Source organism: Drosophila elegans, unplaced genomic scaffold (genome assembly GCF_018152505.1).
Source record: "Drosophila elegans isolate 14027-0461.03 unplaced genomic scaffold, ASM1815250v1 contig_476, whole genome shotgun sequence".
NCBI lineage: Eukaryota > Metazoa > Arthropoda > Insecta > Diptera > Drosophilidae > Drosophila > Drosophila elegans.
Genome location: NW_024545863.1, coordinates 9,028,914 through 9,041,459, shown reverse-complemented (window position 1 = coordinate 9,041,459; position 12,546 = coordinate 9,028,914). Strand labels below are relative to the sequence as shown.

The 12,546-nt window shown below is 38.8% G+C and overlaps 1 protein-coding gene across 2 annotated transcripts; it reads right to left on the bottom strand.

The window, feature by feature from the left end:
• Positions 1-4,471: 4,471 nt before the first annotated feature.
• On the bottom strand, positions 4,472-11,719 carry LOC108141151 (phosphatidylinositide phosphatase SAC2). Of its 2 annotated transcripts, XM_017264376.1 has the most exons (12): positions 11,524-11,719; positions 9,864-10,092; positions 9,388-9,805; positions 9,208-9,329; positions 8,780-9,145; positions 8,169-8,496; positions 8,040-8,110; positions 7,027-7,242; positions 6,575-6,811; positions 5,257-6,348; positions 4,758-4,899; positions 4,472-4,697 (listed from the first exon to the last, which is right to left on the bottom strand). In XM_017264376.1, the coding sequence occupies exons 1-12, from the start codon at positions 11,618-11,620 to the stop codon at positions 4,569-4,571; spliced, it is 3,447 nt and encodes a 1,148-aa protein (XP_017119865.1). In that variant the 5' UTR covers positions 11,621-11,719; the 3' UTR covers positions 4,472-4,568. The 2 variants fall into 2 exon arrangements, with proteins under 2 accessions (XP_017119865.1, XP_017119866.1); XM_017264377.1 differs by lacking the exon at positions 7,027-7,242.
• Positions 11,720-12,546: the final 827 nt, after the last annotated feature.

The following is a 12,546-nucleotide window of genomic DNA, read 5'->3' as shown; positions in this document are numbered from 1 at the left end:
TTTGAATAAAATTTAAACTGTGTTAAATTTTACCAGCCCAAGCTCAGGAACTCCACTTAAAATTTTTAGTTTGTCACAATTAACGCGGTTCTTATGACTATACACTTGTCCAATCAGTACTACAGAAAAACTTCACTAAAAATTAAAAATTTTTAATATATTTATTTGTATATTTTATGTTTCTATCATAACAAGTTCGACATTTAGTCAATGGTTTTTTAAACAAAAAAATTGTAATGTAATAAAAAATGGTCTGATTGTAATGTATAACTTGATTTTAAGAGACACTTGACATTGGTACCAAAAGTTCTCTTTCTATTGCAGGTAGTATATAAGTCGGAACGAGCCGGATGGGACGACTATAGCATATAGCTCCCATAGGAACAATCGGAAAAATACATAAAATAAAATTATAACTTTGCTCTTTTTTTTTTGCTCTTCGACATATAGTAATGGTTAAATATTTCAGAATTTCGTTTAAATTTCATCAAAATCGGACGACTATATCATATAGCTCCCATAGGAAATATAAAAATATTAAAAAAAAAAAATTTTTAAATGCAACCATTTTATTTTTTAATTTTTTTTAGAAATTCTTTTTAATTAATTAATAATTTGAAGAATTACGCTTTTAATTTTTTTAAAATCGGAAAATGATATAATATAGCTGCCATAGGAGCTCAAATAATTGAGCTGCAAATCATCACAGCTTCAATGCTTTTAAAAATACACGGCAGTAAATAACAATTTTTATGTCTTCAATTTTTTTGCAATAGCTGCAAGGGTATATGAACTTCGGCTTGCCGAAGTTTGTTTCCTTTATTGTTTTTTTTTTGTATTTTGTTGTTTTTTAGTTTGTATTACGTGCAGTGAAATATATAGTTTAATTCTAAATTGGACAGGACTTTTGATTGTTTTAATGCTATTAGGTGGTTGGTTCCACAAGCGAACGGTATATATGAACAAGAAAGGAAGCAAACCTTAACAAGCCTCTATGCAAGGGTATAAAAATACTTGATATCAAATTTGTAATGAAAAATTATTAAATATTTCAGTTTCTTAACCAAATTGGTATTTTCTCTTGCAGATTGCAGAGTTAAAAAATTTATTTGTTTAATCGAATGCTTTTTGTCTGTAAGAGGAATTAAAAATACTTAAAATACATTAGGGTAAGCTTCTTTTAAACAAAGCTTTTCCCGACGCCGGCTGTTTAAAAACTGTAGAATGGGGTCTTTTTTAAATATAGTTGTCATTATCAAACTTATGCCCGAATAATGTATGGTGTACTTTCAAACTTCCAAAAGATTTCGCACAGGCCAACGCAACCCGGGATTAAAAGCCCATCAAGTGCACGGAGGTTCAAGCCATATACTGGACCCTGGATTTTACTCCTCAGCCCGAACCGGACAGCAAATTAGCATACATACCATAAAGCAAATTTGATTTCTATCACAGAGACCCCACCCACATAATGGTGGCGAGGCACTCAGCTGTGCGCCAAGCACTTAACCCGCTTTTAGCAATAAAATTAACTTTCCATAGAGGTTTGGGACGCAGGAGTCGCTGCCAGCACGTACAAGTCAAACGTATAGGAAATTAATGGTTTAAGGCAAAAGTGTTTAACGAAATTGGCCAGGGGATGGGCGGAACACATGCACATGTACCCCAAATTCCATGTAACCTACTCCAAAGGGCAGTAAATCCTCTGACTATCTTCGCATTTCACTTTATTGGCGCATAAAAACCGAGCCAAACCGAAACGAATACGAAAGAGGAATACACCAAAGAAAAGGCAGCCCAGATCACTCTCTCCGTCCGTCGGCATTCCGCCCATCCGACCATCCGCCCATCCGACCATCCGCCCATGGAAGCCGGACGGGTCTTGGCTGGAGTTGGTTCAATTTGAAAGGGAGCTGTGCTTAAGAAGGCGTGTAATTGAAACATTCAAAAGACAATTTCCAAGTCTTAGCACAGACACACTTAATGGACGCAAAAGACACGGACAAAGTTAAGAAGTGAAATGCGAAAGAAAAATGCCAGGCACCTCGGCAGGCAGTGCATCCTTGAATTTGTTGGGGAGTCTGAGTGGCAATCAGGCGAGACCGGGGTCAAATGGATTGGCATGAAATATTCGTACGTATGTACATATGTATGTATGTATTTCCCACCCACCCAGCTGACACCCAGCCGTCCACTTTCCTTTTTCGTTGTTGCTTTTCATGGCTGTAGGTAGACAATGCGTACGTTAATTAAACAAACTGCCAATAAGATTGATGGCACTTTGATTGAAAAACAATTGATGCAACTGTGCGTACACATTAGCATGATATTGGACCAGGAGCCTTGGTCATCAAAGAATCGGAAGCATCCTTATCCGCATTCGCAACAGCGTGTGGCTCTTATCAACTGGCGGGCCAAAAGTTGCCGGAGAATTGGTCCAAAGTTTGCATAAATAAAGTCCAATATCAATAGAGCCACTTGTGTATACATATGTAAGCTGATTGACAGTGTTACAGGGTCCGCTTCGGTGGTGATTTAATGGATTTTTGATTTCCACTTGGCCCAAAGTTTTCAGGGGTTGTTGCCGGGCTGCCATTTTGTTTATCGCTTATGTAAACAAGCCACATCTAGGAACGGGATACAACTTGACATGACGTGTTGCGTTTTTGATAGGATTCCTCGTCAAAAACGATTCCCACCAACAATAGTTTCCATTGGTCCATAGTTGCTATACGCAAATCACAATTTAAGCATTTAAACACACACATATGTGTGTATATTTCATATATTTTTATTGTATGTCGTAACATAAAATATTCTTTTGTTAACAAACACACTACAGAGTATTATCAAACTAATCTTCAAGCTGTAAATGTCTGTGTAGCATTCGTTAAACATTTGTTGACTTTTCTGAAATCCTTTTAGTTCTTTCAGTTTCAATCTGAAACTGTTTTATAACCCGAATTGCATCTATTTTAAACCAAGCGGATAAAAAATATTGGTACACCCAAAACGCATACCATCTTAAGTATTTAGTTTTTATATGATAAATAAAATACTTCATTAATAAAAAATATATTACAAAAATAAATAAATACGCATTTTTACTCACAAATATTAATTGTAAATAATTTAGTTTTTTTTAAGGAACCTATGATTTTAAAGCTTTTTAATTTAAGTCGAACATCTAAATTTGGTTTCAAGGTTTTGGCAATATATTAGGTGTCTCTAGTTTTTTTTTCTGTTTGAATTCTACCAACTATTATGATTCAACTCAATTTTTATATTATAGAAAGGGCATTTGATTTTCTTGTACCAAATTTATGAAATAAAACGTACTGCCAGTTATATTTAATTTCCCATCAGCTATCGAGTTTTTCCAAATGATGTAATTAAGATTCAAAATGCTTGGGACGTACGTACATACTACTGCGCACACTTTTATGATAACTTGTACCTTCCCTAGGCAAAACAAATATGTGGCTACCTTTTACCTTACCTTGGTAGAGATTTTTATGCATCTTAAGGTACTGAAATGTTTCTATTTATTTTGTTTTGTTTGTTGAGACCATTAAATTCAATTTTGTTTTATTTTTGAAAATGTGAACATAAAAAATATCATAATTTCACTGCAACTTGAAGATAATTTAATTTTTTTATGTTTCTACAACCAGACTTAATTGGCAGACCGTATAAAAATATCGTACTTCATCTGAAACTTTGAGAAGAATTTATTGACCTCAAAATTATTATTAAAAACATTGCATTAAAAACCTTTTTTTTTACATGTTTTTTTGTCCCTCTTACCATATTTAGATACTTTTACCTTACCTAAGTATTTGATTTCGCAAACACCTTGACCTTGTACCTTACCTTGATCCAAAAAAATAGAACCTTTCCCAATACTGTAAAAAATGAGTTTGATGACCATGGGGTGGGTTTATACCAAAAACTCTATTGTTCAGAGTAAATTTTTTTTAAAGTACCCCACTAAATACGTTATTTTTAAGGGTTTTTCTTTTGGCTAATTTGATGCCAAAATGAATTTGGGAACCATTTTTCACTACAGTAGAAAAAAATATTTTATTTAAAAGAAATATTAAGTTAATAAAATAAATTCTGTTAATCTAAATAAGAAATTTTTTTAAAAAATGTTTAAAATAGTGTTTTACGTAATTTGAACAGCTATTTGAAAAGAAATTCTTTACAGAAATTTTTATTTGTCCACAGATTTCAATACGATCAAAATATATACTAAACACAAAAAAATAATATTTTTTAAATTCTACAGTGGTGTTAAAGAACAAGTTCCAACATTAAACACGCAAAAATGTATTAACTCACTACAGCTGAAATTACAAATCAGCGTATTTAAACTACATTATAAGAACCTCTAATTCGTTGCAATTTTCGTAATACTGTTTGCCTAATGTAACCTAAACGTAAGTGCCTCAAACAACAGGTAGAACAGTTTTAATTGAGTAGTGTTTTTTTGTAAATAAATATATCACTTGCACAAATGAATTCAAAAGTGTAGAGCTTGTATATGTGTTTGCATATTGGCCCGTTTATAAGGCTATCAATTTGGTTTTGCAGCTCTCGGTCTTCCACAGCTCCAACAGATGATCCCGTGAGTTTGGACAGTGCTCCGGCGGAGAATTCTCGCTGGAGAGAGTGGTGGGTGAGAGGACTCCGGTCTGCAAACAATATAATATTCTTTCAGTAACAGTATACGAGATATTATATGTTTAGTTTACCTTTGAGGCTATCTTGCGGGGATCTAGGTTCAGGCCAATATTCTTGGCCAGTTTCGAGAGCGGACTAGCGAGCTGTTTCAGTTTGTTGGCCTCCGACTGAGTGGGAAGGTCCACAGGAAGGATAAGATCTCTGGCCGATGAACTGAAATCGCGTCAGGCAAATTGTTACAAAGGAAACACGGCTTGCTTTAGCAAAATATTTTTATTTTAAGCTAATTTTTGGCCGGAAACGGCTCGAGTGTATGTGGTATGGAGCAGGCACTAATATTTCAGTTTTGTACAATTATACATGCTAGTCTTAGGTATTTACTATAAAGATCGAAAACATTAAACGCATAGAGGGTTCATAATAATACTTTGAGCTTGAGAGAACAAAAACTGACCGAAGGCTTACATTACATTAACAATGTCTCTACTGCAAACAACATAAGACAAAAAACGAAGGATTAACCAAAAACCGGTGTGGTTTACAACCAAAGATCAATTGTAGAATACAGACCTGGAGAGCGGCTTCACCTCTTCTTCCACGTCGTCAAAGGCTTCCTGAGCTTGCACACAGATCAGCGGATTGGGAGTGATGGGTCGAATTGGTGGGGCATTTTCCAGCAGGCCCGTGGGCAGACCAACGTGATCCGTCACAGAGGTAATGGAAATGGTAAGCACGTTTTCGGCGGTCTTGCACATGCTATCCTTTTGCTCCAACTGTCGAATCTCATCGGAGGAGCCGGGCGATTCCTCTTTCTGGTTGCCCATGACAATGCCCACCGACGGAAGGAAGGTGTTCTCGTTGTAGTTCGACTTATCCGTGCCTATCTCCACATCGGAGTCCATCTCGGGCTCGTACAAGCTGTTGTCCCGGTCATCGGTGTCTTCGCTGCTGGCGCTGTTTGAATTCCGCTTCTTGTGACCCAGAATAAATACTGCCTTTTCAGCCTCTTCTCCAGGCTCGATTTCGTTACCTCCTGACTGACGCATCACTTGCGGATTTATGGTCGCTGCCAAGCTGCTGGAATGCGCTTGCTGTTGGCTGCTCGATGACTTCTTGAAGGTCTGGCCCAGTTTCGAGAACTGTCCCGCCACATTCGACAGAGCCTTGGAGCTTAACTGCACCAGCTGAGATTCAGAAAGGTTACGAGGCATGCCCTTGGGTACATCCAGTGAGGGCAACTTGCTCTTTCTTCGCTGCAGCACACCACCCGTGACGTAGCGAACGTCTGTGTTCCCAGCATTGTCCAGGGCAATGCGAAACATCTCCACAATGGAGGTCAGCGATTCAATGAGTTCCTCCTGCGTCTTGATCACATAGGCCATGTTGTTGAAGAATCTCAAATTGGCCGACCGGAACATGTGGAAGTAGCCCTCTTGCTCCTCCACGCTGTAGTTGAGACGCAGGCAAAGATGCGCTGGAGCGGAACCATGGAAGATTTTCGTCTGCTGATGCATACCCAACTCGATGAGACGCACCTGCGTCAGCTGCACCTTCTCAAAGCGGAAAATCTTGTCTAGCTGCGCATCGTATTCAGCCACGATGTAGCAGTCGTCCGAAAGGAGTAGTATGGAATCCACCTCCGTCTCGTTGGCATCTCCAGAGCTGAGGAGTGAAAAGTACAGCATATATGTAGTATTTGTAAGTATGACCATTTGTAAAGTACATATTGCGGAACATTTTTCTCGGTTGTAAACGGTGTTTTCTACTTTCTTTTTCGGTTTAAGTTTTAGGCCAACAAATTGACTTGACTGGACTTTACTTGCGCTTGGTTCCACTTTAATTTTAAAAAAATCGAAACTGCAACACTTTATATAATACGCCTACTTACCTTGGATCAGCATCTATAAGTCCCCAAGCTCCAACGGGATACTGAGCCGTTCCCAGCAGCAGGCGACGGCAATCTTCCACCAGCAACCTGGCATGCTCTGCGCTTTCCGTTCCATCGTTTTCATCCGGAACCGCTTGGCCGCCCAAAGCACTAAGTGACTCTGAGGAGACCTGGTTACCTAGCATAAGATCGATGGTGGCCTGGCGGTAAGAGTCCTTAAAGCGCGCCAAATAATAACTGAAAGTTCGAAAAGCCTCATTAAATGGGAAACAAGAGAACAATGTTAAAAAACTAAGCGGAGTGCGTATGGTGGGAAAGAGTACATTTTTGGGAAATAATAATCATAGGATAAATAACAAGGAAAGCAACTAAAAACTTTTACTGTCTGGTCTGGTCTGGTCTGGTTTTCTTGGCCATCTACATCATCTTGGCATTCTCTCAGAGCTGCGCACCTGGTTGTTACGATGGATTCGAGAAACTGCAGCTCAGGACCCAGCACACCGGTATAATAATAGCCCCGGAGCGGGGGTCGGTACTCGGGAGTTAGAATCTGGAGGATGGTGTCCAGGACCTCGTCCTCCTGCAGCTCCTCTGCCCGTAGCAACTGGCCCTGCATCAGATCAATGATGCACTGGCGAAACGAGTCGGCAAAGTTTTGTATGAAAAATCTACGAAGAAGTTGGGCACGGCATTAGCTACGGGTCGTTGCATCGGTAAAAGAACGTGGTTTTAGAAAGATACCCATTGCATAGATTTGGGTTTTGAATTTGGGACGGAAAACATAGAATAGTTCTTATCAGGTTGGTGTAAATATGGGGAAACAGGCATGCAGCATTAGTAAAATGTATGAATATAGCCCAATACTGGTTAAGAAATACGTATATGATTGCATAACAAGGCTTTTGGAATTTTCAGTATTGATTGATTTGATTTCCGATTATCCAAAATGTGCTGACGGCTTGTGGACGTCCAAGTCTTTTGTAATTAGTTTGATTACAAAGTAATGACGTGTCATATTGATAATGGAAAAACAATAATGAGCAAGTTAAAGTACAACAAGTAAAGGAACGGCATAGTCAAGTTTCCCGACTATTAGATACCCGGTATTCAGCTTATTAATTTTAAAATAAAAATGCCCTCAGAAAACAATTGGGTTTTAGGGGGTGCCATCTGCCGAACTGCAGCACATCGTTTTTCAAATATCCAAAGAGTGATGATTTTTGCCACATTTGTCACATTTTTATTTCAGAATCTACATGTTAAATCCCAAATCTCTGGTTTTGTAGATTCCAAGATTTCGACAGGCAAACGGACATGACTCGATCCTAATCTAGAATATATATACTTATTTGATCGGATACGCTTCCTTTTACCTGTTGTATACTTTTCAACGAAAACAATATACCCTTTTACTCCGCGAGAAAAAGGTATAATAACAGTGTATAGAAAGTAGGATTATACGAACCGATTGGCCGAATTCATGCCGTCTTTCATCATGCCGCTTATTTTGCGTTCGCCAGTGCGTGTATAGTCTCCCTGTTGTAGAGTAAGTTTAAATAAATATATATCAATTATACATCGAATATGTAAATACCTTCAAGGCATTGGTGCCCGCGTACTGCCGACTTATGATGTCGCCGTTGTTGGCCCATAGCACCATGAAATGGGACTTCAGTTGCTCCGGAATGGGAGTGTAGGGTGGTGAGAGTCCTAATTTCACTAGCTGAGACTCAAGAACCGCCTTTCCAATGGCTGTTTGCACCACATTTGTTCGATCCAGGCAGTCCATGCAGTTCACCCGAAACACGGACTTCTGATTGCATATCATTCCTCGCTGATCGCGCCAGTGGAAACCCATAGCGCCTGCCTCAGGGCCCACTGCATCGATCAGCGCCGAAACATTCTCGAAGCGCATACCACGGCTAGAACAAGAAACCAAAAAGCATCTTTAAATGGCTGGTCTAACATGAATGATGAATCAATGCATCGAACTTCTAAATCCCACTGATTACCATCTACACTCCGTTTCCATATTGCTAACAGATTTTTAAACTTATGTGAAGTTGTTAATCATTGTCTTAAGGCACTGCAACATAAAAACTGGAAACTGAAACCGCTTTATAAACTAATCCCCTTTAAAAAGTCTGTTCACAACACTGTAAATGGTGGTTAGTGGGATTCTGGTCGGCAGGATTTGGGTATTACCAGTAATCGTGAAAATCGAAAGTCACATATATCATCAGCTCGTTGTTGAACTTAACCACGTGGTCGGCAAAGGCATCTCCAATGGTCTTCTCCTTGCCGCTCTGCTCCACCAGATTGACGATACACACGCGCCCGTAGATCTCCAGCTCCTTGGTGAAGTGCAGTTCGAAGGCCTGTTGGGTTTCGGCCACACCACGATCGAGGCGGGGAGGTGGTCGGTACTTGTAGCCGGGCTGGCTCCAGTATATCGGCACGGAACCACGCACTTGGGTGAAGGACAACTGGTGGTGACGAAAGGAGAGTATTTGCTCCGTCTCCACGTAATTAGCGCAGTTACCCTTCTCGTCCACTCCACGTCGCTTGTAGCTGCAAATTTACATTGTTAATTATATTAAAGTGAAAGGAATGCGTATCTTTAACAGAAGTACCGTGTTCCCGCTCGATGACGAGATCTTCGCGATACTAAGGCCAATGTAAAGCACTCATTGCCTATTACACAGTTCTCAACTTGCATAAATCCTTGAATGATGGGCAATATCCATGTTTTGTCCTGCAGAGAAATATAATTAATAATAATTTTCGATTTACGGCTTTTCCCAGCTACTGACATTCAAGTCAAGCAAATCCCGTATCATGTGCATGTTCCAAAAGAATCTTTCATCCGGCATCGACTGATTCTCCTCCAATTTGGCCTCATGACGCTGCAGATTGTTGGTTATATCACAGTCGAAGCTGAAGAAGAAGCTGTCCGTCTCGTCGAATATCTTATGCAGCTCCTCGGTGATGCGCCGTTCGATGTGCTTCGGTTCCCTGATCCCCACTGAAGACTTAACTTGCTTGGTGGCCAAATTTGCAGCTTGCTGCGTGGTGTTCTTGATGGTGTTCCCGGCACTTTTAACGGCGCCCCACGTCTTGTTCATACCCTCGAACAGTTTGGTGCTCTTTGAGTGGCCACCGCCGCTTGACGGAACACTGGCATTGTTGTTTTTGGAGGAGACACTGTGAGTGGGCGTGGACTGGTTGCTCCTAGATGGGTAAATAACAAATTAATCGTTGAGAAGTACACGTAATTGGCTTGTATCACTTGGAGTGCTTGGTGCAGTTGGGCAAATCGGTGTCCGGTTCCTCGGCGCTCAAAATACATATGGACTTGATCTTGTAAACCAAGTGGGGTGGATATAGTACACCCACTGCCGTTGCCTCCTTGATCACAATCAGATGGGGCTCATAGACATTGGGCAGCGAGATCACCCCCACAACGCCATGTGTAACTCCAATGCACTCGATGTCGTCCACAGAGCTGAGATCCCATCCTAAAAAATAGGGAAATAAGTAATTCTTTCACTTATGTAGTACATACTTTTATAAAGTTTAATTGGATTTAAATTGCATAATATAGATAAATACTATTCTGCTGCCTCATGATCTTTTTATTTGTGAGTCTTTATTGGGGCATACGCCCCCTGAATTAAGCATTTTTTCAAACCACATTGTTGACTTAGCGAGTGTAAACATCTAAAACAAAAAGCCTTCAGTTTACATATTTACATCTGGGGCGTTGTGTGTGAAACTACATATTTGCTTTTGGGATTACAACTGCTCATTACTGTGCACTGAATCCAAACATCATCTATCACTTGCACCTAAAAACAGCAATGTACAATTGTACTTTACGTGCCCCAATTACGTGCATCCTTGGCAATTCCTTTTTATGTGGATTAGAGGTTGTGTTGCACAATTTCAAAGATGCTGGAACTCTTTTAAGCTTACAGCTGGGATCACTCTTTTGATCTTATCAATCGTATTACGTATCTTGTTTTTCCATGGCACCGATGGCTATCGAATTGGATAGAAAGAGTTGGCCTTCATAAATTGTGTCAACTTTTTTTCGGATGGGATACCACTTTTCATCGTGCGGACAAACGTTTTTCGTGTCCTTGGCAAAGATTTATGGACTTCGGATGGGTCAACGGTCACGCGGCGGATGAGTCATGAAAAACAGAAAGTGTCCCCAAAGACTTTGAACTCTAAGAAGATATATTGTTGGATTCCATAAAATGCGTCAGGTTGCGTGTTAGCAAATTGATCCAAATTTAATTGCTGCACAATAAACAAGCAATTAGCGGTTACAGAAACATTGACCGCTCGATGTTTAGTTATATGGGTTATTAATAGAAAAAGGCAGGTTGCCAACTAAAAGAAAAATTGCTGAGTTTATAACCCCTTTTTCAAGTTTATCTGTTGTCAATAATGTAACGGACAATAATTCATGCGAACGCAATTAATGGAGGTAATTTAAACAAAAAAAACTAATAAATTTAACCAGTTCCTTAAAATTAATGAGAACAATTTAGACTTGGGTTCCAATCCGTAGCGGTTTTAATAGAAGGGAAGGGTATATAATAATATAGCATAATAATAATTTTATTATGGAAAACAGTGAACTAAATTAGTAAACCGCTGTTCATCAAATAATCTTTCAAAGCTTGCGCCCTTGAAATATATGTATGTATGTATGTACATACATATGTACATGGACATCGCCTATATACAGACTACGAAAAACTACTCTTTTCAGGAAGTAGCAATTGCCCATACAAATTCACATGATGCATCATTTATTTGAATGAAATAAATAACAAAGTTGACCCCAGATTACTAAAGAAACAGTGCACATTACGACACAAACACGAAGGCAGAATAATGATTCATTTGATTCGACTGTTTTGAGACCTGTAATTTACCTGCTTTTATCGAGAACTCTGATGTCCTTCGATGCCACCACAAACTCTTGTCCTGCTTTACGAATATATAGTGCGAGTCCGTCTGAAACACCTCCATTCTTTGTTTTTCACTAATGTATTTGCGACATTATCCGACTCAATTTAGAGCTACTTTTTAATGTTTACGAAAATTGTGTGACCAGAGCAGTGTTGCCAATATAGCTATTTTCCCACTAGATCTATCGTGTTTCGATTGCCAAATGCGTAATGAATTGTAAAATAGCGGGTAGCGGGAATTATGGCTATTTAAAATTAGTTTTTAAAATCCTCTGGCAACTTTATGTGTTTTTGCATACATACCACACCTATATACACTATAGTATTTTTTCGTTTTTTTTTTCGAATAGAAAAAAACCAAATCCATAAGCTTTAATTTAAGGTGTGAAATCAATTAGATAGATTTTAATACCATCACTAAAAAGTTATATTCGAATCATAATTCGATCGCTAAAAATGCCTAAGATTGAATTATATACAAAAAATATCGATAAAATACTTTAGCGTTTTTTACCCTCAAAGGCTATTTTAGCTTTTTTATGACCTAAAGAGTTGGCAACGCTGGACCAGAGAGAAAGAAACATCGATGCCAACATCGATGCCAACATCGATGCTGGTATCGAACCGGAGCGTAATGGTTTCTGCAGGAATTACTCTTCGAACGCGGTTTGCTCACTTGAAATTTTGAAATGTCACAAGGAGCACCCGTTTTCCCAACCGTTACATTTTTAAATCAGCATTAGCCAAAATAAATTTTACAAAGTAAACTAACAACAGAAATGATCTATAATGGCTTTGCAAGTACTAGGAACTTTGCCAATGGCAATCATAATTATGTTTAAAGCGCATGTTTATAATTAAAATGCCTCATTTCCATTTTTTGTATTAAAAACATTATTTACATCTTGTTCATGATTGGTGTTAAATACTGAGTGCATTTAAGCAGATGTTAAGAAGTTTAACAGAAAGTGTGCAATAAATGGAGCG